The 25,813-nt window shown below is 33.7% G+C and overlaps 4 protein-coding genes across 4 annotated transcripts in view; 1 reads left to right on the forward strand and 3 right to left on the reverse strand.

Annotated features, from left to right (window-relative positions):
• The window catches only part of LOC133174152 (NADH dehydrogenase [ubiquinone] 1 alpha subcomplex subunit 5-like), a 173,632-nt gene that overhangs the window by 51,105 nt on the left and 96,714 nt on the right, over positions 1–25,813 (reverse strand). The window lies entirely within an intron of this gene.
• Positions 1,049–3,202, reverse strand: LOC133174205 (anaphase-promoting complex subunit 15-like). The gene is made up of 3 exons (XM_061309275.1): positions 2,996–3,202; positions 2,817–2,876; positions 1,049–1,509 (listed from the first exon to the last, which is right to left on the reverse strand). The coding sequence occupies exons 1-3, from the start codon at positions 3,113–3,115 to the stop codon at positions 1,381–1,383; spliced, it is 309 nt and encodes a 102-aa protein (XP_061165259.1). The 5' UTR covers positions 3,116–3,202; the 3' UTR covers positions 1,049–1,380.
• LOC133174372 (integrator complex subunit 10-like) lies at positions 6,626–16,530 on the reverse strand. The gene is made up of 15 exons (XM_061309488.1): positions 16,352–16,530; positions 13,770–13,837; positions 13,521–13,627; positions 13,179–13,318; positions 13,011–13,092; positions 12,615–12,767; positions 11,167–11,329; positions 10,527–10,754; positions 10,106–10,251; positions 9,795–9,877; positions 8,900–9,019; positions 8,561–8,737; positions 7,970–8,132; positions 6,896–6,992; positions 6,626–6,782 (listed from the first exon to the last, which is right to left on the reverse strand). Exons 1-15 carry the CDS (start codon positions 16,505–16,507, stop codon positions 6,626–6,628), a joined length of 2,040 nt encoding a protein of 679 aa, XP_061165472.1. The 5' UTR covers positions 16,508–16,530.
• The window catches only part of LOC133174024 (mutS protein homolog 4-like), a 35,413-nt gene continuing 30,092 nt past the window's right edge, over positions 20,493–25,813 (forward strand). The window contains exons 1-4 of the mRNA XM_061309066.1: positions 20,493–20,574; positions 23,053–23,143; positions 23,409–23,561; positions 24,649–24,866. Of these exons, the coding sequence (XP_061165050.1) occupies positions 20,493–20,574; positions 23,053–23,143; positions 23,409–23,561; positions 24,649–24,866 (544 nt within the window). The remainder of the gene's footprint in view (positions 20,575–23,052; positions 23,144–23,408; positions 23,562–24,648; positions 24,867–25,813) is intronic.

Below are 25,813 nucleotides of genomic sequence, written 5' to 3' on the forward strand. Positions count from 1 at the left end.
GCTGTTTAAAAATGTTTTCTCTTATTTTGTTTTATGAAATAGATTATTGAAATAAAGATTACAAAGAATTAAAATCCATTCTCTTGTTGCATTTGTATCTGGAATCTCAGGCTAAAATTGAAATTCCAAAAGTTTATTACATATAAATGCAGTGTATGAATACATGGACAATCAAATTTTCCCATCCCAAAAATATAAGAAAAAATGAGAGTGTGAAGCACAAAGATAACAAGAGTTTTGGGCCACATCACTCACTGAGCACTTTGGTAAGAGAAAAGAAAAAAGCATTCAGTACCGAAAAGTTGGTCCCACCATACCCTATCCCTTTTGGGGGGGGGGGGGGGGGGGGGGGGTCATTTGAACACCTTGCTTCCATATTAATTTGCCTATCATGACTGATGAATAAAAATGAGACAAAAATACCTCATACTAGTATATGTAAATTAAATATTATTCAAAGATTAGTGGAGGCCTACATGGTGTGTGTGTGTGTGAATAATATGTTAATCAAGGTTACCATTAAGGCCCTTGAGCCTCTTGTTTGTTAAAGGCAATGATAGGATGTTGTGACCCATTTCAGAAATCACTTGTTTTCTGTAGGAATCCTAAATGATACTCGTTGAAGTAATTTTCTCAGAACTTATTTAAAAATCACCCCTGGCTGATAATGCTACATCAGGAAGGGGTAATGCAACAGACCAGGCCAAGATCTGAACTTGTCCTGTATTGTCAAGTGATAAACGTTTCAATAAATAGTACAACACACTTATAACAAAGTGCCAGGGAAGGACAATTTTGCTTCAATATACAATAAAGTTTACAATATTTTTTAAAATCAAGGGGAATTAAAATCACTTTGCTTTAATCTTAAATTCATTATAAGCATATTTGCTATAAAGCCTGTTTTACTGTATTTCACATAAACAATAACTAGAAGTAACTTACACAGTTTTGGAATTCCTCTGATTCTGTATACTTTATAAATCAGAGTTGTCCTCCCTTAATTTACACATTAGATAGAAATTTGTTCAATACTCAGATGTATGAATAAAGTTCACAAACAAATTTATGTATGTGTAAAATATACCATTTACATGTATTAAAGCTCATCAGTATCATAAAAGAACAATATTTATGACCAATATAGCAAAATTCTAATGAAATGTACAATAGTCTTTCCTACATTTAATGAGAAGATAACAATGAAATCACAATATCCAAGTATTCACATATGTTGTATATAAAGAATCCATGGCACTGATATGCTCCATTATTCATGGTAAACAAAATTCATTCATATGTTGTCAATAAATTGCTCAACATGAACTGATTAATACCACTGTCTATACAGGAAAATAGAATTAAAAATAATCCAATCAATCAACCAGCATCATCTCCAGAGTCACGTTCATCTAACATGTCTGTGTCTAGTTCATCATCATTAGTATCACTTTCATCATCATCATCTCCTTCATCATCGTCCTCATCTTCATCATCATCTTCTAGATGCTGTAAACAGTCAAAAATAGGAAACAGTTTTCTGAAATTTATTCCTTTATATACTTCAATATCTGCGTAGTTATTTTTGCAAAATTCAAACAAAGAGTCTTAGGCCAATTTTCAAGTGATATTTAACAGTCTCTAGACAGACCTCAAAATTGAAGTGAATGCCGAAAAACTGAGCTCCATCATTTTTACCCCATTCCTGCAACAAATGTGACTTTTTTTTGTCTTCATGACAACAAGATTGTATTTAAATTTTAAAAAGAAAATGCATATTTTCTACCACATAGCACAAAACGTTAGTAAATTAAATGACTTCCAGTGACTCCATTTCAGGAGCTTGTCTAGACTGTTTAAAGGTCTTTCCGTAAAATTCAGTCTACTAGTGCAACAATTTTGCTGCATAGGTTTTGCATAGAAAGGACAAGTTACTACAGTTACTGAAAGCAGAGACATAAAAAATTATGTCTCTGCTGAAAGAAAACAAATGCCTGGTGAATAGTATAGAAAGGTATAGTATATATAGTACATGAAATTGTATAATTGTGATTGGAAGAATTTGCCACAAAGTTAATATGTACTAATTAAGGCTAAAAAAAATAATAGTCATGTTTCCTGCAACCCGACCAACCCTATTTTTTGCACCCGACCCTAATTTTTTTTTTAGCTTTGGAAAAAAAATCGGGAATGTCATTGTTTTGTCACCATAATCGGTTTCCGTGTTAACACAAAACAAAGTGGCAGCGGCCATAGATGAATTTCACATTCTTAAGAGTTATCTCCCGTTGCCGGCGTAACGCTCATTTTTCTCACTTTAACCCTTGTAACTTACCTGTAAATATTTTCAACCTTCAAACGCTATCTGACAATTTTGATTCATTCCTGTATTGCCATAGTATGGGGCAACATAAAAAACATAATGAACATATTCAAGCAGATTTAATTTATAAAACATTGCCCCGTAAAGTTGGTAATGTTACAAAGGGAAAACAGTGTCTTACGCCGGTTGACCCCAGATTGACCCCACAAAGGGAAATAACTTTTGTAAATGTGAAAGTTGTCTATTGGCAGAAGTCAAGTGCTGTTGTTCATATTTAATATTTTAACTAGGCCAGCATACAAAGCAGGTGAACAAAGGTTATGTCTTGATTTGTATCTTTTTAATGTTTAATTTGATCTTGTATTAGTTCATATCCAAAAAATGCCATTGGAAAAAATAAAATAATTTTCCGACCTTCCTACCCTATTTTTTTTTCAGGCTGGTAGCAGGAAACAAGACTTTTTTTTTTTTTTTGGCATAATCATGTTAATACCTCTGATGCAGTTTTCCCTACTGGAACTATATTGTTGTCTTTCTTGGCTATGCTCTCAAGCTAAAAAAAAAAAGAAAGAAATTATAAATTATTCAATCCTTATCTAGCATGTCTAGAAAGCGAAGAAATCTCCATTACTTTGAAGTCAGATTATTACAGTAGCCAGGTAAAGTACATACCCAAAGGTCGTGTCCTTTCTCAAGTTGTTCCAATTCATTTTCATCATCACAAGGACGGTCCACTGTAAACCACAGAGGATCTATAGCACCGGGAACAAGACTGGGGAAGCGAAACGTCATAACAATATTGACTTCTTTGCCTTTCAAAGGCCCTTCTTTCTTTTTTCAAACAGAGGTGCAACTGGAAATTACAAATCGGTTCGTAATAGATAAAACCACAACAGTAACATTTGCAATTCCGCATTTCTGAAATCTCTAAAGTTCGCCTTTTACATGATTTATGCCGGTGATTCTGATATTTTTTAATTAAAGCAAATATATATTATAATTTAATATTTTAGAAGCAGATGTAGGACACCTCCCTTCCAAGTTTCCGGAAACTTTATATATCGGTACGTTTTGCCACGGGCATTAGAAATATATGATATATAATCATAATGTATACATGTATAGAAAAAGGGTATAACATACAGTTAGTTAAGTCATATAAAGCAAAACAAAAATATAAATATGTAATATTATTTATTATAAATATGTTATACATATGTCCGACTCGTAAAAGAAAACAATCATGCAATATTAACTGAAAAAGATCATTCGAAATACTTTTTTTTTTTTTTTTTAGAAAAACAATAGGACATACATTTTGGGGGTGTATTTACTATTCTTACCTATACAAAAGGGGGATGAACTGAAGTTACCGGGTGTATTTACTATTCTTACCTATACAAAAGGGGGATGAACTGAAGTTACCCCCCCCCCCCACCTCCCCTAAGTAAAATGTAAAAAAAAAAAAAAAAATGTTTGCTATACTTTTGATTCATTGAGCAGTGTTGAGCCTGGGGAATGCACTTGTTCTAATAAAATGAAAACTCCACACAACTGGAAAATTTAGTAGTAAAAGTAGTAATTCTTAGAGCCCCCCCCTCTCCTTACCAAAAAAAAATAATAAATAATAATGCGGACTTTGGGGATAGTGGTTATCCATTCGTTACATGTAGCTATATAGATTTATTTATATTTTATCGTAGTTCTTGTTAATTTGGTCAAACGACCCGCTAGTCTTCTAGAATCCAGTAATTAATATAACAGAATAATATCAGTTGGAGCATTGCAAAGCCAGTAAATGCTTTTTTCCCCTTTATGAAATAATCATCAACAATGTACAACAAACATGTACGTAAGAGAGCTCTAAAACATTGTGTTAAAACCAGAAGACTCTGATGAGACTGTAGCTCTACTGGTTTTGTAGAGGAAAGTAGCAGTTGGACTTGAAACTATAGCAACAACAATAAATAGAATAATGATCCTTTGTTAAGTCCCATTTGTGGTGTAACAGCTAGGAAAGGAGAAAATGTATGGCTGGACCGGGAATCAAACCCAGGACTCCTGCATCACTAGTCAGGCGATCTACTAACTGAGCTACCCAGGCCGATATCCACGGCCCTAACCATTACATTGCGCGGGTGGCAAGTTTAATTATTATTCGGCAAAAAGGAACCTTATGAAAGAATTTCACAAAAATGTATCGTTTTAATAACCATAGCAACACCGTTTGTTAAAAAAAAAGGTAAATCAGGGTATTTTCGACCACTTTTGCTAAAGTATGGCTGTGAATCCCCATAACATGGCCGTTTTTTAAAAATGTTTTTGCTTGAAATAGATTCAGAGTAGTTAAGGTTACCTAAGTGAAGTCTACTTGTGTACTAATATATGGAATGTCTTATCGAAATTTGACCAAAATAGTAAGAAAAGTAGCATTTTGAAAGAAATCCATACATTTTTTTTTCTATTTTTAGTAACTATGGCAACATTCATCGAAATAAAAAAAAACAGAGTCATGTGTCTGAGTATGGTACATGTATATATATAAGTATACTGAGTAAAAAGTTTTATTGGAATCAGTCTGGATCAAAACTGCAGGAAAAGTAGCATTTTGAAATAATTTCACAGAAATTTGTTGTTGTTTTTTTTTTGTAACCAATTTGGCAACAACGCTCATCAAAAACCGATAAAGAGTTATGTATCTTACTTATGTAGTCTACTTGCATATCCAGTTATATCTAAAAATAAAAATCCAAAATAGAAATTTCTCTGAAATTCTTTCAAAACCCTACTCCTTCTACAGTTTTTGTTCATTTGCAATTAAACTTGACACAGAAAGATACTAAACCAAAGATTATTATTTTATTTGTTGCTGTCGCCAAAGTTTCAAGTCCAAAAAGTACCTTTCTCTACCTTGTGATGGACCAGACTGGGTGTCGACCCCGGGTCCCCTGAATCTCCAGTCAGGTACTCTACCAACTGAGCTATCTGGCCACCGGCGATCGAACCCGTAAGACCACCACATTCTTCCCTCCTTAAAGGTCTTCGGCCCCCGAAGACACCAACCGGGCTCTTCCCTGGCAGGTCTTTCACCTGTCACTCCAGGGCATGGCACAGCACCAAATGTAACGGGAGAGGAGAAAGATGCGACGGACCAGACCAGGATTTGAACCCAGGCTCCCTGAATTTCCAGTCAGGTGCTCTACCAACTGAGCTATCTGGCCACCAGCAATCAAACCCATCTGACCACCACACCAGTAAAGCTACAGTCTTGTAAGAGACTTCTGGTTTGTTGTATACCAGGAAACGAAATTCCATTTATAGCTTTAAAGATATTTGAAGAAACATACAAACATGGAAAGTCATAAAATTGACAAAATTGTTAATTATCCGTTACTTTCTTTTATATATATATATATATATATATATATATATATATATATACATGTATATATATATATATATACATGTATGTATATATATAAATATATATATATATATATATATATATATATATATATATATATATATATATATATATATATATATATATATTTACATTAAGCAGTGAAATACTGTAATTTATTTACTGAATAAAAGTGATATTCTGACACAGTGTGAGAATATCAGAAGTGCGGCAAAACTTAAAATTTTCCATCCCTTCACGAGGTGTGTTTTTAAGAAAAAATCCCTGGTCTGCTATAAGATAGAGTTAATAAGCCATCCTGACAGAGACTAATAGCTATACTGTCAAAGTTTTTCCAAATATGTCGTTAAAAATCCATGTTTACAACATTTTTCAATCTCACAATCACTTTGCTATGACGTCTCAACCGCTCAACTATGACGTCACAGCCTATGACACTGTGTTACGAAAAGACAGAGGCAAAGGGAAAATCTAAGAAAATGTAATAAACAGAAAATTCAATGTTTTGTAGATGAATATGGAATTTTTTTTTACTCGTGAGACAGGATTTTTTGATATTTTCACTCATGCTTCACACTCATGAAAATATCAAAAAATCATGTCCCACTTGTGAAATAAATTCCATATTCATCTACAAAACATTGAATATCCTATATATATATACACACACAGTGAAACTTGTCTAATCCGGATGTTGTGTAATCTGAAATCTTGCCTATTACAATGTTAATTTTTAGTCCCATTCACTAAATTCAATTGTTCGAGATGTTGTCTAATTCAGAATGTTCTATAAACCGGTCTAATTCTATGCAACCAGTGGTGTACAGATTAGACAAGTTTTACAGTATATTCATTGAAAGAAAAGACAGAAGAAATTTTCAGGTCAGTGCTTTTAATATGCTAATTCTTTCATTTGTCAAAAATGTCCTTATTAATTTTTCAACTGGTTCTTCACTGCGTCCAACTTGCTTTACCATGGTTTGTTTAAAATCCTCTTTGACTCCCTTGTTAACTCCCCTTGTCACTGTTCTCTGTCTAGAAAAAAAAGTACATTTTTATTCCTGCATGTGAAGAAGCAAACAATGAAATACAAGACAGAGTTTATTCTCATAATTATGGTATAAATCTTGACTTTAAATATAGCTTACTGAGAGATAACTTTTACACTGGTTGGCAAAATATCAAGATTCACTTTTCCTCCTTCTGATGTTTTCAGAAATGCAAATTCTTCCAGGATATCAACATCTGTGGTCAGAGTCAAGGTTAAAACAAAGCATAAATGCTAACAATGCATTTAACATTTCAATTTAGGAAAATAATTCAGAGGAGGTGTATGAAGTGAAAAATAATAGTAGACACATTTAATAAAGTAAAAGTGTTCAAAATGAAACCAACTCAGTAGAGGTGTATGAATTGATGACACGCAGCCATGTGCAAAATTTAAGTGCCACAAAAGTAAAGGTCAAATCTACTGCATTGCATGTGCATGTCAAGGTCATGAGACTTATCTATAGCACAGCACTCCTAAACAACACTGAATTGGAGAATGCAGGTAAGGAAAATTTTCAAATTGTCTTTTTCTGAAGATTGTATCAAAACCTAGGTCTTCCGACATTCCACTTCTTGGTAACTTGTTCAATTTATATGCATAAGTGTACAACAAAAAGGAAGAAGTGAAGCAATATTTTTGTTTTAGATCAGACAAAAATTATTTTTTCTCCATAAAAGTAGATTCTTCAGGTTCTGAAACCTGTAACTTTATGAAACCTTATAAGAATTGTACAAAATTTGCATGGGCAATGCAGAAATTCTACTTTTGTCAATTTTCCTTTTTTTTTCATAAAAAATCTCACCTCCTTAATACTAGTTTTTCGTCAAAGGGAGATAAATTTGAAGTAATGAGAATGCAAGATAAACTTGTGTGTATGCATGCTGGTAGTGTAACTGTTCAGGAATATATCTTTAGAAACCAAATGACTACACATCACAATATTCATTAAAATAGGTGGAAACTGTAGAAAACCCATCCTTTGGCATGAGACTCTTGAATCAACATGTTGTTTTATCCATTTTTGAGGTTTTATGAGCTATGAGCTAGCTCTTGCATTACTTACTTTTTTAACAACTTTTTTTGTGTAGCATAAGACCAGAAGCTCCATCTTTAAAAGATCTGTGTTATGTACAGTAATGTCAAAGAAAGTCACTCCAAAACCAAAGGATACTTATAACATAATTGAAAAACTGATTGTATACAAGGCTGTTTTGCAGTATGACTTTCTTCAGGACTTCATAGAACAGAGCTTCAGACTTTGGCCAATCATACTGCAATAACACCACCATGTGACCTAGTGATGTATCATCACCTTTAGAGGAAAATGCTTTAGACTGAAAAAAAGAAGACTGACAATAATAAAAATAGATTAGGTATTTCCTGTTGCACAGAAGAATATAAATTTTCATTGATAGCAGACAGAGTAATTGCCCTTTATTTATCATGTTGATTTTTTTTTCATTTACAGATGGATAACCATCTGTAACTAAGTTAGCTGCATCTCAAAAACATGCATCTAAGTAACACCACGATAAAAACATACATGAATATGCTCTATATCATTCATTACAATTGTACTTGAATTAAAATGGCTGTTTTTCCAATGTACATGTATTTGTGTTGCTTTCCCAAAGAGTACAACTTCCTAGATTTTAAGACTGTATCATTAAATGCATTAGCATTTTTCATTCCTTGAGGTAAATACAAGAAGCAGTAATCCAAAATAATTCTTTCGTTTTTTTTCAGATTACTTATATAGTACCTTAAGAGCAGCTAGAAGTAACTGTATACAGTATGGGAGAATCTCCGCTTCTGTGCACTTTGTCAACCAGAGTTGTCTGCCCTTAGCTCCTGTGGGCTCTGACAGATTTGAGATGGGCAACCTGTCATGTGTGTATGGCAGATCTTTGATTACATTCAACACCAACTCACAGGCTTTCTAGAAAATAGGTTTACAAACAAAATTCAACACATTATATGGTTCATAGACTCTATGTACATGTATTGTTACCAAACACTAAATACAAAAATTCTTATTACTGTGTTACAGTAACTAAGATGCGTGTGTTACCTGTACTTTAAGTACTTTTGAGGTACTCACTGAATATTTCTGCAGACAATAAAAGCAGCATGCCATCTGCAGATTACTTCTGAGTTGCATGTTTTCTTTTATGGCAGATGAAAAGTTTTGGAGATGTGCAATGGCATCTGTGAAGGCACCCTGTTTCAGAAGAAAAACACATGTATTTTCAATATTACTGGGATTTTAAAAGATTGTAAAGAAATGATATAAAACAAGAGGCCCACTGGCCCTACTGGTCTCTTGAGTCACCCTACCAATCCTTCATCCTAGCTTTAAGGGCGAAAATATCTTCTTGAACCTTCACAATATAGGAATGATTAGATATTACAAGTAATTTGAAAATTTGTAGTCTTTACCAGTATGTAGACTGACATTTTTACACACTTTTTTTACCATCAAATGTTACTGAAAGCTATAGCAGTCTCCTTTTGCCCCATCCTAGCCTTTGGTGAATGACTATTTGCATAAACTTAAATCTACACTCCATATGGATACTTCAATATCATATTGAGTGACTGTGAACCTGCTATTCTTGAGGAGATATTTAGATATTATATCCTGTATAATCCTTTGTAATATTTCAATGCCCTTCTGGGGCTAAATATCAAACCTGGAAGTAATTTATTAGTTTTCTCCCCTTGGAAGTGGGAATGGCTTTCTTTTGAATAAATTCAAATCCTCTTCAACTAGTGATCCTGAGCCCTTTTTTTGAATTAATTTTGGTTAGTGGTTCTTGAAAGGCAACATAACCAAAGCTCACTAGCTTTCTTCACATTGATAGATGACAATCTGTTATTATAGCTTGGAATTACATGTATTGTTTCAGAATAAAGCTTTCAAATGCTTTCTGATGGAAATGGAACCAATCAGAGTTTTAAAAGCTATAAAACCTGAATACCAGTTCCCATCATACCTGATAAATGAGCATGTCTGTCTGGAAATGTCCCATCCAGGTCCAGGTCTCCATGTGCCATATCTCACACAGCTTCATAAATTCTGATAATAAATCAAGCCATTATAGAATTTTATCTACTAAACATTTAATTTAAGCTTGTTCTACCATTTAAGTTTACCCATACCTAATAAACAAATACCATCTTATAAATGAAATTTGTCTAAGAGCAATGAACATACATTTATACGTACACAAGTAATAAAAATTGATATCAATACATTGATGAAACTTTGCAGTAGAAACTGGTTACTTTATTTATAGATCTCAACCTGTTTGCAGTTCTGTTGTTGAGTGCATGAGCTCATAACATTTGAATGCTGTGGTAAAACTATTGATAATTTTGCTGGAGTTTGTGAGACACTCTGCTCCTACTATTGTAGGATTGCCATCTGCTTGTACTTTCACTTTCTTTGCTCTGTGAAACAAACATTTTCTGTTAGCAATGCACTGCTTTAAATTTTCCGACATGATGTGCAAAGTCACTATACGAGAATTCAAACTTCTAGTATATATATATATATATATATATATATATATATATATATATATATATATATATATATATATATATATATATATATATATACTTATCTTCAAGAGTTTGACATCTGGTTTACAAAGTATTATTCAAAAATTAGTTCATCACAAGCAAAAAGACTAGCTCAGGTGAGCTAAAAAGACACAACTTACTGGGGTTCCTCTTCTGAAGTTTCATTTTCAAATTTCTCCATAAGAACCAGTGGGGTGTGGCTGGCACTGGGACCGAGGAATGACTGGGGATCTACACTACTGACATAGGTGTAGAGGCACTCTAGGAATAAGACCACTGTTGTGTACAACACCTGGCGGGTCTGCTCAGGTGAGTGTGACTGGCGAGCTCGGTTATACAGGCTGTAAATGTTCTTGTACTGGATTTCTCTGTTAATTTACCAAGAAAAACTTGTTTTGAAAAATCATGTACACAGTATTTATTTTGGTCCATTTTGCATCATAGAAAACAAAAAAATATGAGTTTCTTTGTCACTTAGCAACCATTATCTGCAAGTACAATACTTCGATATAACCAAGGAGTTGAGATATCCAGGGTAAAATACTTAAGGAATAAGCAGTTTGGACTTCAAAATTACTTCGACATATCCATGGTATTCAAAATATCTGTGTTCGAGATACCGAAGTTCAACTGTATATTAACATCTTTCAAATAAAAATTACATTGTTGAAATGGCAACAAAGAGTCATCATGATTATGAGTTTTTGAATACCCTTGATACTCGGTCTACCAATAGAACTAGATGAGTTTCCAATCCATGGCCTATACTGCAGGACTCACCTTGGTTCACTAAACAGATCAGGTGGAACATCCCAGTCCATCAGCTGACCCAGAAGTATGATAAGTTTGAGAAGACTCCCCCAGGGATCACTGACTTGACACTCCTTGTCAAACAGGCCAGGTATACTCACTCTGTTACTTAACTTTGTAGGTGACAGCATCTCTAAAACAAAAATATATTGTTTTTATTTATTTGTATGACATTTTTGTTGGTCATTGCTATGAATACCATTACTTCGGTATATTGTTATTTAAAAAGAGACAAAAGATAAAAGAACAAGTAGCTTTGGGAGAGATACTAAAAAGAGAAAATTACTTTGGATGCCAGATATAGTCAAAATTTCTTGGTACCTGTGGGTTGTCAACATTTTCTATGAATAGTCTGGATTAACGCAAAGCAAATATGAGATGGAATTCTGTGGCTACTGAGGAGTGTTCATACAGTATGGCCATCAGAAGTTAATGTTTCTTTATACACTAATTTATATAGGGCTTACAAGTTTCCAGTGACTATTTATAATGCAAAGGAATACATAACTAGAAATATGTCCATAGGACATGAATGCCCCGCCGAGGGTATATTAGTAATGAAGCATTTTAACACAAATTGAGAAAAGTGAGGTCAAGGTCAAAGGAAAGGTCAAGGTGAAAAAATATTGATGCAGTTGAATAGCTTTCATCAGTATGTATCAGCATATGAAGTTTGACACTAATTTAAGAAAAGTGAGGTCAAGGTTACAGAAAAGGTCAAGGTCAAAAATTGTTGATGCAGTTGAAAAGGTTACATCAGTATGTATAAGCATATGAAGTTTGATAAAATATTATGAATGGTATCTTTAAAACTGAGCTAAACACTAATTTAAGAAAAGTGAGGTCAAGGTCAAAGGAAAGGTCAAGGTCAAAAAAATGTTGATGCAGTTGCATAGCTCTCATCAATATCTATCAGCATATGAAGTTTGATAAAAATATCTTGGATAGTTTCTTCCAAACTGAGCTTTGAACAGAGCTAAACGCAAAGTGTGACGGAAGGACAGACGGAAGGACAGAAGGACGGAAGGCGGACATGACAAACACTATATGCCCCTGCCATATTCATGGCGGGGCATAAAAATTGTTATAATCATTCAATGAACTTATTACTGTAAACAATTCACTAGCCTTGGACGTGAAGGCTAATGCCTAAAATTCCAAACTATACCAGTTACACTGTAACTGGTCAAAATTTTAAATTATGTCGCAATTTTGTTACAATTGGATGAAAAATTATTATTTAATGATCAGGACTCAGACATCCCTCTTTGACATGTAATCAAATACATTCTAGTACATGAAGTAATCTATTCCAAGCATATATACACTGTATATATAATATGTATAAATATATATGTCTTTAACCATGACTAGACATTTATTTGAATAATGAACAGTTATTTAGTGATCTACTAAACCTGGAGAATTTCTGGTATTTCCATTAAAACTTGGTGACTGGGTGACATACATAATGTAAAATTCAACAGACATTTGTAGCCATCTGTAGATCTGAGCTTTCTGGATCTCAAGTTTTTTCACCTTCTGAAGAACTAATGGTAGGACATCACACACTAAAAAAGAACTACAGCATTAAATAAGAGTAAAATGTGGCATTGCTACATTCATTTCACAGGAATTTTTCTCTAGAATAATAATATTTAATATAGAGTGTCCTCAAGAAAAGAAAACATCATTATCAAAACGAAATTCATGAACTTGAACCCCCCCCCCCCCCAAAAAAAAAGAAAAAGAAAAAAACAACCACCACCACCAAAACAAAACAAAACAAAACAAAAAAAACTGTGAGCACTTACCAAATAGTTTCCTGTAACAGTTGACTGGATACTTAATCTTTGCTTCAAGCTCTGCTTGTTGAAGTGTGTCAAGTAATTTCAGCTACAAAAAAAAGTATTATAATCACTTTATCCCATCTCATACTATAGGGAAATGTTTAATTGTGCCATTATATCAAAAATACCTACACCATGTTCAAACACCAGATTTGGGAACTTCCTCATAGCCAGAAGGAGAAGTCGACATTGTTCTAGAGTATTACTGATTTTCTGAGCTACACTTAGTAACATCTGGCACTGTGATGGAGTGGAGACTGCAGCAAAGATCTCTGGAAAAGGCACAAACTTAGATTAGTCTTAGTCACTGTAAACAAAAGCTTACAATACACATAACATCACATGCAAGCTTTTAAATGCAAATTTATGAGAATTTTTCATCAGGATTTAAAACAGGGGAATATATGAGTTATATTTAAATTTATAATTTATACATGCATGTGATAATCACATAATAATAACACTTTTACTAACCAGTAAGAAAGTTCTTGTGACTATTTGCTGACATTTCAGTTTGAAGAATTTCTAATATTTCTTGTATTTCCTCCCAAAGTTGAGATTCATTTGGAAATGAGACAAACCTATGAACAAAATTATTATTTATATGCATGTACAAATAATGTAGACATTATCCAGGAACAAAGTAAAACATTCAATCAACAAAAAAAGGGGGAAAAAAGACAGGTATGTTTCAGGTGTTGATAAAGTTTTTCAAAAACTTACATTTCTTCTAGTAACTTTGCTGCCTCCTTAACATTCCTCCCAGCTTTCTCCAAAGAATAAGCTTCAAACTAAATAACAAAGAATAATTTTATCTATGTACTGTCAATGCTGCAATGTACCAATAGAAAAAGACTTGTAGACCTATGTAATTATCAAATTTCTAATATAATTGTGACATAGTACTAGAAAAGTCATACACTTGGATGTAGAATTTTAATAAATGAATTTAAGTTATGAAGGAAAATAAATAAAATTAATGTAAAAGATGTGGAATTAATTTTGATGACACTGAATGTTATGGTGATATTGTATTTCTATTACTCCCTAGATCTGCTGACCAAGTTATAAGCCGACTCCAATATAGCACTTTTCTTCCTTAGTATCCATGAAATTTTGTTACATCAATTGTAGCAGGTTAAGCCATGGTGAAAAAGTTTGAATTTTTATGGATTTAAGTTGATGGCATTATGGTATAAAAACTGTTAGGTATATCTGATTTCTAAGGTTGACTGATGCCCCAACTCAAGGAAGGGGTCAAAATGGTGTTGCATGCACACGGGGATAAGATTTTTCATTCTAGGGCTTTATTTGCTACTTACTGATAAAAATTCAATTGCCTGTGATTTAATAAAATAGTAGACAGTCTTGATTATTTGCTACTGCACCAAATATGTCATCCCTGAATCAAATTTGAATGCATATAGAAATTGAATACTGCCTGTATTTAATAATTTTTAAATGTTGTGTCTCACTTCTCATGAGCATTTCTGTTGTTCACTAAATTCATCTTTGGGCTCCCAAAGTTAATTTCATGAGTCCACATGGGTAATATATATAGCTTTAATTTGAAACCTTAGTTATTTGGGTCTGGCAAAATCTCTTTATTAAGCTACATAGCTTGAACTAGCTGTATAGCTTTATTAAGCTATTCAGAATAGCTTGATTTAGCTACTGTAAATTGCCTTTTATTCATGAGAACTTCATTTTTCACTAAATTTTATATGTGAGAACTTTACATGTAATTATGTGAGGCAGTCTGCTCAATGCTCATGAAATTGTCATTCTTGAGTACATTTTTATTAGTATAGATTATATTCAACAATAACCATAATTTGTGAAAATTTTGTCTTGCTTATAATGTCCCAAAAATAAGGTGATGGGAAAAATTGGTGATCTACAGTGTTTATCACACTTTTTTTCTTACATGTTTTTTTTTCAGCATGTACAAAAAGTTAAACTTTGGTGAAGTGATAGTTTTCAACTTAATTGAATTGTTCTGAAAACAATGCATTTAAAAACTGCTCATAAAAATGAGTCTCCTTCAGAGAATTTGAACTGAAATTTCCAAAAGTTTTGGGACTATATAAAGCAATTGAATAGTGACCACACAATTTCTTCTTTAATGAAATCATAAAGATCAATTCTCTTCAACAAGATAATTGATTACTCATTCGTAATAATCTAGCACAATGTGTATGTGTCAAGTTATAAATAACCAAACTATGGTTAGGGCCAAAAGGATGACAAAATCAAATGAAAGTTGTAAACATTCAATCAAAATAATTAACTTTTTCAGACTAAAAATCTTATACACATTTTTTTTAAAAATACTAAAATAGAAATGGATAAATATTGCTAAAATGCTACTAGTCCAATCAGGCTAGTGCTGATATACAATTACTAGCCTGTTTGAATTTTAAATAATGTTCCGAAATTGGAAATACATCTTATGCTTAGAAGTGTCCAAAAGCTGCAATGTTAGAAATATCTTTCATTTGGGCCATTGCAGCAAGCAGCACAAAGTGTCGCTTGCACTGCGAGTTAGAGTAATGACATCGCTTGATTGAAGAGAAAATTCAGACTTGACACATTGATCCAAATGAATTTTTTTCTGCAGTTACCTCTAGACTCACAATGCAAAGCAAATGCATCTTGCTACTAACTTCATCCTTGCTGTAACAACAATTAAATTCACAAAATTAAATTCACCTTGATTTAACGGATATTGCATACAGAAGATAAATGTTCTTTGTTAAAATTATGAACCTTTAAAACTTTGATTATGGAATGGAAATGTAGCTTTTATTTGACGTCATTTGATGTCACATTTATGATGTTCCAAATGGTTTGAAACTAGAGGTTGATCTTTATTCAAAGTGAAAATCCAGCAATACACAACTGCACTCGCCCCAACAGTCGCACCATCAACATATTATTCCATAGTATATAATATGAATAGTCAAATGTTTGCAACTTTTTGTCTATTTCTTACAAAAAACATTTATGTGAAAAAATGTACAAAAATAGCTTTGTCAAGCTATTCTAAATAGCTTAAGAAAGTATATAGCTATAGTTCCAACAATATAGCTAAATGATAGAGATTGTGCTGGACCTTTCATTAATGGCATGGCACCTGTGCCTGTGGGATGAATTTCAGGGTTCAGAACATGCAATACCTAATCTCGGTGGAGATTCGACTCGGCTAGATATTTGATCTGACGTCTCCACCGGTGGAGGCGTCAGACCAAAATGTCCAATATCTAGCCGAGCCGAATCTCCACCGAGATTAATGTAATACCCACCTGTATAGAAAAGTTATTAGGAAACAAAGATCTAGCTGTTATCATCCAGGCTTTTGCTGCATATGGGTCATTCTTACTGGGTTTCATACAAGCTCTAGCACGAGATATGAGCCAAACTTCATCGCTCATAGACTTTTCAGACATAGTTGCAGCCATGTTTACTACAATGGATTGCCGATCTCGACTTAAAAAAATAATGATGTGAACTATTTTTTTCAAACGATTGTCTCAGTTGATTCAATTAGGCCTATAACAGTATAGGTCTATATTTTCTAAAGTCACTAAGCTTCCATTAATTTTTAGATCAAAAGACTACAGATCATTCTACCTTCTCTTTTAGAACGGGATCGAGATACACGATAGGAAAAGTACAGAAGAGGCAGACGATCGCGATTTGTGGGTTGCAGAGTATCCGTTTTCTGTCTGTTCAGAAGGCTAATACTAATTAAGTATGAGTTCAGTTGTATTCATGGACTGTAAAAATAGTAATAAGTTTTGGCGGTTGAAACTGGAACAGTATGTATCAGGTTATATGTTATTCTCTTTAGAGAAACGGTATGCATAGTATGTACACATAGGACTTACTCAAGTTTCTGATAATTGGTATTGGTAAGCAATGGACACTTCTCTCACTGCATTCACCTAAATGGGCAATGTTTTTTGACGGTCTGCAGTGATAACTTCCTTACCTATTGCTAAAAAAGACGATTCCCTGGTCCCTCTGATCAAAATTTACAGTTGAGATGGTGAATTTGAATAAATTCTGGTACTCGAAGCAGCATTCTGCTAACTGAATACTATTTCTTGTAATATTTTATCTCTCTTTTACAGAATGTGAAAAATTATAAATTTATTGGATCCTTTTAGGAACTTGATAACAAATCAACAAGTATGTCAGAATCTCGGTCCAAATACAGTAAGTCAGCTAGCTTGTAAGCTAGATTTTATCATATATTGTGCCGTTACCTATTTTCGATAGTATCCTAATTTTGATAGGCTACTTTTTTTAACAACCATTCGGAAACCCTGATGTCATTTTTAAGTTTTACACTATCGAAAACCGGTAACGCCAGGATATTCTTCAATACAGCAGGAGTAAAAAATGGAGAGCATATTCTTTGGGGGGGGGGGGGGGGGGGGATGTGAAATTAATAAAAAAAATTAAATAACAGTGACGTGCATCTTTCAGCATATTGTTTTTTGTGGAATAATTGATTCATATACATGTATATGTATATATATATATATATATATATATATATATATATATATATATATATATATATATATATATATATATATATATATATATATATATACAGCCTTAAGTTTTCTGGATCCAAGTACAAGCAAACCAGTGGAATCCTGTGATGTAGATGCAACTCAAAAGAATGATCTAATTTCTCATGAAGATGGATTTTTGGAGGCAAATACATGTACCAGGTATTGTTTTCCATGCCAGATAAAAGGTGATGTGTATGCCAGGGAGTAAGATTTTAAACTGATACTTATATGGGACTAGCTTAAATGTTCAACATGGTTGTCCCTAAGACCTGGGGGCCAGGGAATTTCCCCAACCATAATGATGTAATCAACGGTTACTCTGGTATTCCCTCTCATCTCCCTCTTAAGGGAAGAACCTCAGATCCCCGTCTACTTTTTTTAATGTCCCCTTCTATTTGAATTCAGTATTTTCTGCATTTATGAATTAAGGTGATAATGCCAGTACATACATGTACATATATCTTTATTGTGTAGGTAGTATAAAATAGTTTTCATATGCCTTCAGGTGTAATGTTACAATAGTCGTTGTCACTTTCAAAAAATATTCACTAATTAAAGGCATCACATCAGGGACAATTGATAGCAAATGTTAACATTGATAGTCGCTGAATAATCCAAAAATATTTTTTAAAACCATACCAGTTATCTTTTACCATTATCAAGGGACTCTGCAACTCTATTTCTGGTGGCAGACAAATTAACTTTTCAGTCATAAGCATGTTTAAATTTGATCTCGCAGATTAGTATTTTATTTTCATCTGAGGATATCTTTTACTCAGAATGAATATTACATGGCTAATAATGATTTAATGTAGGCTTTTAAATGAAAGTTCAAAGTATCAATTATAAATAGTATATGCTGCTGATTCAATTTGATAATCAATAGTAACTTTAATTTACTCCAATTTAGCAAACACATATGCCTACATAGGATATTAAAATGTGCAACATAAACTGATTCTGCTGACATAGTTACAGTGTATTACAGTATGACTATCCCAGGTAAAGATCTACAGGGAAAACAGAGGAGGTTATAGTCTGTATATGTACTTAATCTGTTTTAGTGCCTTTGGAGATTCTGCTTGTCTGCTAATTCATGAACATGCTATTTATGCATGTATATGATAATAATAAAGGAATAAATGAAAAAATTGGCTCCTAAATCGGAAAGGTGCTAATCTATGACTTTGATAATCAGTTTGTGAGGAAAAGGGCAATAAAGGATGTATTCACTATTACAAAAGAATTGACCTATAGGAGAGAACAATTTCCCGGAAAAAGTGACATTTAAAAATCAATCTTTATTTGTTGTTTTCTACCGTATATATGTCTAAATTTTTCAAATTTGTATTTTACAACTAAAATTTATTATTTACAACTTTAAAATAAACCTCCAAAGTTGGCCAAAACACCATTTTGTCCGTTAAAGCGTTGATTTTTGCATGAATTTTGGCCTAGAAGTCCTTCAGGGCAGGCCTGCCCCTAAATAAAATTGTGATATTTTGATAGGTTGGGATTTAAGGAAAAATTTAAGATAGGATTTTTTTAGGGGCACCCCTGCCCTAGGGTCGAAATTCACAGAAAACCTACAAAAAATAAGTAAACTTGATTTTGTCAATCTGCTTCTAATTTATACCATTCAAATTTATAGTCAGAATAGCTCAGTTGATATATGAGCTGACCATTATATCGTGGATATTTTCTTTTTAAAGTCGGGGGTTCGAATCCACCTGGTGCCACACTTTTATAGTTTTAAATTTTTCATTTTTTCAAATACTATTTTAAATTTTTTATAGGCTTGTTTATTTTCCTTCAATTATCTATCCTTTATGCATTCCCATTCTTGATATAAGAAACACTAGAGAGAGATCAAATCGTAACAATCCAATGCACAGTTGTCAGTCAGGCGGAACAAATCTCAGTATAAGCACACTTTCTCCGAGGACAAGAATAACTCGCTCTGTGTTACTCGCTACAGGTATTCTCGGCAGCATTGAGCTGCGATGAATTTCAATTGTATATATTCCTTAGAAATTAATCACATTGCTTGTATTCTGTCTGTGCTACTAGTGCTTGTCTGGGTTACATGTAGTATGTTACGTATTGCTTGAATTATTTGAGCTTAATACATGTATATTTAGAATAACATACATGTACTTTTGTTTTTAGTCAATGTTCTAAGATCTTAAGTTCTGAAACATTAGGGCTACATATATCAGTAACTGTACTCCCTTGGATTTCATTTAGGCCTATATAATTTGCACACATTAATGGCATGTTTTTATTATACCCAACGGAAATGTGTTGTAAAATAAATAGCCTAGACATAAAGAATAGAATTCCAGAGACAGTAGACATTACCATTATGTACAATGAGAAGTAAAGAAAAATATCAATTATTACATTTGGAGATAACAAACTCAGAATATCAATGAAAGTGTTCCTCCTACCTCTACTCACTGAAATAAAGATTTATGAAAAACAAATTTTTACATGTATTCAACCTAATGCCATTAATCGGAACGGAAATCGACAAGCTTTTTGTAGAGAAAAAAACCAAGCCAGGCCCTATAGGTCAGATCCCTATTTATATAGAAGTGAACCTTTGAGAGCTCTAATTTCTTTACGTTTTCAGGGTGTATTCTTGAAGGAGTTGACTTACAAAGGGTATAAAATTTCTGATTTTTCTTTTCAATAGGAACATTATTATTTAAGTATAAAGGCAAAATGAGTGGGTTTATATCTAGATATTTACAGGTTCTTCCTTTGTTGAAGTCATGCAACTATAATTTTCTTCCTCTGAAAACAATAGTACAATGCAATGTTAACTTACAAATGCAAATTTTTTATACTTAGAATGACCGAAGAAGTCTTTGCAGAAAAATATAAAAATCCTGATTTTTGTCCTGTAAACAGTGGAAGATCAATATTTAATAAGGGTAAGTCATGATTTAAGAAAGAACAAGAGGCCCAAGGGCCTTAACGGTCACCTGAGTACAATACAACAATATAGAGGATCCATAAACTGATAAATGAACCTTTGTAGCCCAAAAGCAAGAAAAATAGTATGATTTGCATCAACAAAATAATTGGTTTAGTATCCAATCTGTCCCTCATTTATCACTATTACCTTGCAGACTATTAACAAACTGTCTATTATTTAACCCCATATTATAACTTCTCACATTGGCCTCTCCTGGCCTTTGAACTGTTGAAGAACAATTAAAAAAGATGTTATTTTTGTCTCAATTTTATTCATCTATTATTTCCAAGTCTACCTGATCATTAAAACTATGAAAGTACTTTTTGTATTATACAATAAATATTCTTGCATAATTCTCTAATTCTATTAAGCATTCAAATACATTATTTACAGTGATTTATTATCAAAGGTGAATGGCAAAGGGGAATAACTTTGCTCAGCAGAATATAAGTTAATAGAGCACTGGCCAGGACCAGAACACTTGATTAAATGATCCAGGTGTTCAAAATTCTGGTAAAAATGCCCTTTCATTTTAAAACGTTTCTCTGTTTGCCTTGAATATGCCAAGAAGCATAGAAAATTTTCAAAGAAATGCATTTTCACTATATTATTAAATAAATAAAGCCCCATCCTTACACCAGAACATCTGACCCATTGGCCATAAGCTCACAATTCTGGAATAAGCACCCTTGCTCATCATAACTGTACACTTCTTTCTTTGCTTTTTAACCAGTAGTAGAAAAAAATATTTTGAAAGAAATGATGCATTTTCACTATATAATCAATAGAGCCCCCCCCCCCTTCACCAGAACCCTGACCCTTGGGCCATGAATTTCACACATTTGGAAGAGGCATTCTTCCTTATCATAACCATGCACTTCCTTTGTTTGAAAAATACCCAGGAGCAGAGAAGAAAATTTTGAAAGAATTTATGCATTTTCCCTATATAATCAATAGAGCCCCGCCCTAACACCAGAACCCCTGACCCTGGGGCCATGAAATTCACAATTTTGGAAGAGGCAACCATGCTCGTCATAACTTTGCACTAAGTTAGTTTATTTAAAACCCAAGAGCAGAAAAGATTTTCAACGAATTTATGCAATTTTACTACTGTATAAAATCAATAGAGCCCCGCTCTAACACCTGAACCTCTGACCCTGGGGCCATGAAATTCACAATTTCTGAAAAGGCAGCCATGTTCACCATAACTATGTTCTTAAATGGTTTATTTAATACCCAGGAACGGAGAAGATTTTCAATGAATTAATGTATTTTCACTATATAATCAATAGAGCCCCGCCCTAACACCCGAACCCCTGACCCTGGGGCCATGAAATTCACAATTATGGAGGAGGCACTCTTGCTCATCATAACTATGTACTTACTTAATTTATTTAATACCCAGGAGCAGAGAAGAAGATTTTCAAAGAATTAATGCATTTTCACTATACATGTATAATCAATAGAGCCCCGCCCTAACACCAGAACCCCTGACCCTGGGGCCATGAATTTCACAATTTTGGTAGAGGGTTCAATGCTTATTACAATCATGCCAACAGTTTCACTGCTTGATGTCCAGGAGTAAAGAAGAAGATTTTTGAAGATTGCATTAATTTTGGTGGTTTTAGCCCCACCCCTCAGGCCCCAGGGGGGAGGGACCATGAAATTCACAGTTTTTGTTCCCCTTCACCCGTAGATGCTATATGCCAAATTTGGTTGAAATTGGTTGAGCGGTTTCAGAGAAGAAGCTGAAAATGTTCACGACTGACGACGGACGACGATGCACGAAAACAGATAGCAATAGGTCACCTGAGTGACTCAGGTGACCTAAAAAGCAAACACAATATAAACAGTGGATGTAAATGATCAATTGGAAAACAATAAGTCTTGAACTTGTAGTGCCGCTAACATTTAAATTACAGATTGATTATAAGCAATATCAAAATATATATGTATTCATGACAAAATAATAAATCCTTTTTTATACCCCCGCTCCAAAGGAGAGGGGAGGTATACTTTTTTACCCTTGTGTATCTGTCTTTGTGTCTGTATGTCCACAGCAAATTTTCAGTTTTCTCAGCAACTATTCATCACAGATGCTTGAAATTTTTGCACACTCTTTGTTTAGGCCTACCATATGGTGGAATTAATTTTTGTACGAATTTGATGTCAACTTTCTGTTTGTCTATATGTCTGTCCATACCATACATAACAAATTTCTCAGCAACTACTCATCACAGATGCTTGAAATTTTAGCACACTCTTTGTTTCAATAGGCATGCCATATGGTGGGATTAATATTTGTATGAATCCGATCTCAACTTCCTGTTTATCCCTGTGTCTATCAGTAACTGAACCTGTGTATATTCACATCAGAGCGGGGGTATTACTGAGCTTAATTTGGCTAACAGACTTCTTGTTTTTTATTTTACAGACATCCCCAAAAAGCCAACTATCATCTTATCAACTGCTGTACATTATTCAAAGTCTTTCAGAAGTACAATTAAAGATCCACAGAATGCAAGGTTACATTTCATAAATGCATGATGTTTAATTCACCTTTGATTAAGATCAGCATGGAGCTAGCTAAATATTTTGTTTTTAAAATCTAGATTTTATTGTAATTCATTATGTCAAATTAGTCAAGCAGGCAGTAAAAACAACTTTATTTGCTACAGTGATAATGCACAATAATTGCTTAGTTGCCAAGTAAAGGAAAGAGTATTTTATTTTTAATCCCAAAGTATTTATGATAATCATGTACATGTATTCATATTTTACTTGGTACAGCAGACAAAAGCTTGATATTGCTAGTGGCATACAACAGCTAAGGAATGGAGTAGCCTCTGAACTTCTGGATTACTCCACCAGGAAGAAAAATAAATCTTGTACTTTTGCTGAGGTGCACAGATCATCTTCAATATCATCAGCCCAACTAGAAAGGTAAGTTTATTTCAGAAATTTGGAGAGGATTGATTGATAAACATATAGATATGATATTATTAATTTGTATTCATAGTAGTCTGCTTCACATATGATCAGGGGAGAAAGTTTTCATGAATGTTTGCGCGATGTATTCTGGAATGTACATGTTACATGTATATGATGATTTGGGCTATATAGACCATTAATAGCATGGATAACTCAATGGTTAGAGCATCTGATTGTAATGCAGGTTCCTGGGTTCGATTCTGGGTCAAGTCTTAAATTTTCTCCTTTCCTGTTACATTTGGTGCTGTGTACCTAGGATTTGAGAATGTAGTGGTTTGGGTTGTGTGGACCAGGAGTGTTGCCCAGGGTGGCTCAGAGGTTGGAACACCTGGCTAGTAATACAGGGGTCCTGACTTTGATTCCTGATCCAGCCACGAACTTTCCCCTTTCCTGTTAGATCATCCTGGAGTTGCAGGTGAAAATCCTGCTAGCGGAATCTGGGTCAAGTGTCTTCAAGGGAGAAGACAATTTAAGGAGGGAGGAAAGTAGTGGTTTGGTCTGTATGGCCTGTGGATACTGACCTGGGTTGCTCATTGGTTAGAGCACCTGACAAGTGCAGAGGTCCTGAGTTTGATTCCTGGTCCATCCATAATGTTCAACTTTTCTGTTACATGACTGAAAATCTTCTGAATCAGATCTGTAACTGCAATAAATTTAATTCAATTAATTTATAAATAATTTTATTCACAAAATTTAAAAGTGAGTGGGATTGGGCAGCAGGCAAGACCTATTTTAGCCCTCTCCCTACAACAAGGTCAAGGTAAATACATGTACAGTTAAACATTGTGAAAAGGAAACAAGAAAAAAAAAATACAATAAATTTATGGTTGCCATTTTGAATAAAAGCAATTTCTTTTTTATTCTTTTTATTTATGTGCTAGAGTTTCTCACAAACAGGTTAAAAAAAACGATGGTATTGAATCCATCAAAGCATATTGTTTGAAGTTTTAACAAGTCTATTATTATTGGAGTTAATAATAAAGAAACCAGTGACAAAAGAAATTGGTAGGACAAGGAAGACTAAGTATTGTTATTTCAGTGATGGAAGCACCCCTGGGACAACCGATTTGGAACGGAGTGGAAGAGCATCTAAGACAACAGACAGCTACTTTAGAAGCACCACTGGCACTAGTGGGTACAGCTGTTGGGGGGAGACCAGCTCCAGTGACTGGTCTATGGGGAGGAAAAAGAACTTGTACCTGTCTGAAACTCCTCTACCTGGAGTGACTATGACTCCTCAAACAAATTTTCTTCCAGGTATACAAGCAGATTGAAGATTATTCAACACTTTCAGTCCAAATATAATATACAATTAATTACCCCTTATGAGGTCAACATGGTGAAATAAGGACCCGAGACCTGGCCCACGAGGTGACCTGACCTGACCGAGGCCACGTAGCTGCCGAGGTCAGGTCAGGTCACCTCGTGGGCCAGGTCAAGGGTCCTTATTTCACTATGTTGAACTCATAAGGGGTAATCAATTGTTTTATTATACCGATATAAGTTAAGACAATTTTTGTAGGCTTAATTACTAAAATAATCAATTGTGCATTAGACCTACGAACTGTTATTATCAGTGTTTCATCGGGATCAGGATTCGCTAGTGAAGTTGTTTACTTTTCGCCTGCAAGTCTTATAAGTTTTTGCACCGCCGATTTATCAAAACATTCTGTGATTGTCAGTAACATGCATTTTTATAAATTCACAAATACCATTTCTGAGTACAATGACAATCTGGTTCAGACTTTTACTGTACAAAAGAGCCAAGTCTGCATTCATTGAATTTGACATTGTAACAAAAGTTTCAATGAAAACGATAAATTTTATGATGCATCTAAAGGACAATCGTATTCTGTATGATCTATCATAAAAAGACTATGCATATTTTTATAGCGGCATTTTTTGTAATGAACAGTCATTACTGTATGCATTAATATTTAAATTTGAATGAAATTTAGATTAACAGGTCATTTTTAGAGGTCATTATTTATACCCCACGTGCAATGATTCCTAGGTCATTATTGCTGTAAATGGTACTTTTTGAGTCATTATTGAGTTTAAAAGCCTTCTAACAAGCTAATCAAATCTGAGTATTCTTAATAGATGTATAATAAAGTTTAATGATAACTTTTTTCTTTATATTTTTAGCTCTACTGGTCAGAGACCAGAAGAACTTATGCTTTGTAAGGTGTCTGTTGTCCATC

Source organism: Saccostrea echinata, unplaced genomic scaffold (assembly GCF_033153115.1).
Source record: "Saccostrea echinata isolate AGI-Se365-2 ecotype Australia unplaced genomic scaffold, CSIRO_AGI_Sech_v1 ptg000057l, whole genome shotgun sequence".
Taxonomy (NCBI): Eukaryota; Metazoa; Mollusca; class Bivalvia; order Ostreida; family Ostreidae; genus Saccostrea; species Saccostrea echinata.

What these genes read in the sequence shown, in the direction of transcription:
- LOC133174372 (XM_061309488.1), bottom strand. Translation starts at nt 16,507, where the DNA reads ATGGCTGCAACTATGTCTGAAAAGTCTATGAGCGATGAAGTTTGGCTC. An exon ending in ATCTGGTGTTTGAACATGGT is followed by an intron (nt 13,093 to 13,178) that starts GTAGGTATTTTT and finishes TTTTTTTTGTAG; the next exon opens with CTGAAATTACTTGACACACT. An exon ending in ACTTCAGAAGAGGAACCCCA is followed by an intron (nt 10,252 to 10,526) that starts GTAAGTTGTGTC and finishes TTTGTTTCACAG; the next exon opens with AGCAAAGAAAGTGAAAGTAC.
- LOC133174205 (XM_061309275.1), bottom strand. Translation starts at nt 3,115, where the DNA reads ATGACGTTTCGCTTCCCCAGTCTTGTTCCCGGTGCTATAGATCCTCTG. An exon ending in AGAAAGGACACGACCTTTGG is followed by an intron (nt 2,877 to 2,995) that starts GTATGTACTTTA and finishes TTTTTTTTTTAG; the next exon opens with CTTGAGAGCATAGCCAAGAA. An exon ending in TAGGGAAAACTGCATCAGAG is followed by an intron (nt 1,510 to 2,816) that starts GTATTAACATGA and finishes GACTGTTTACAG; the next exon opens with CATCTAGAAGATGATGATGA.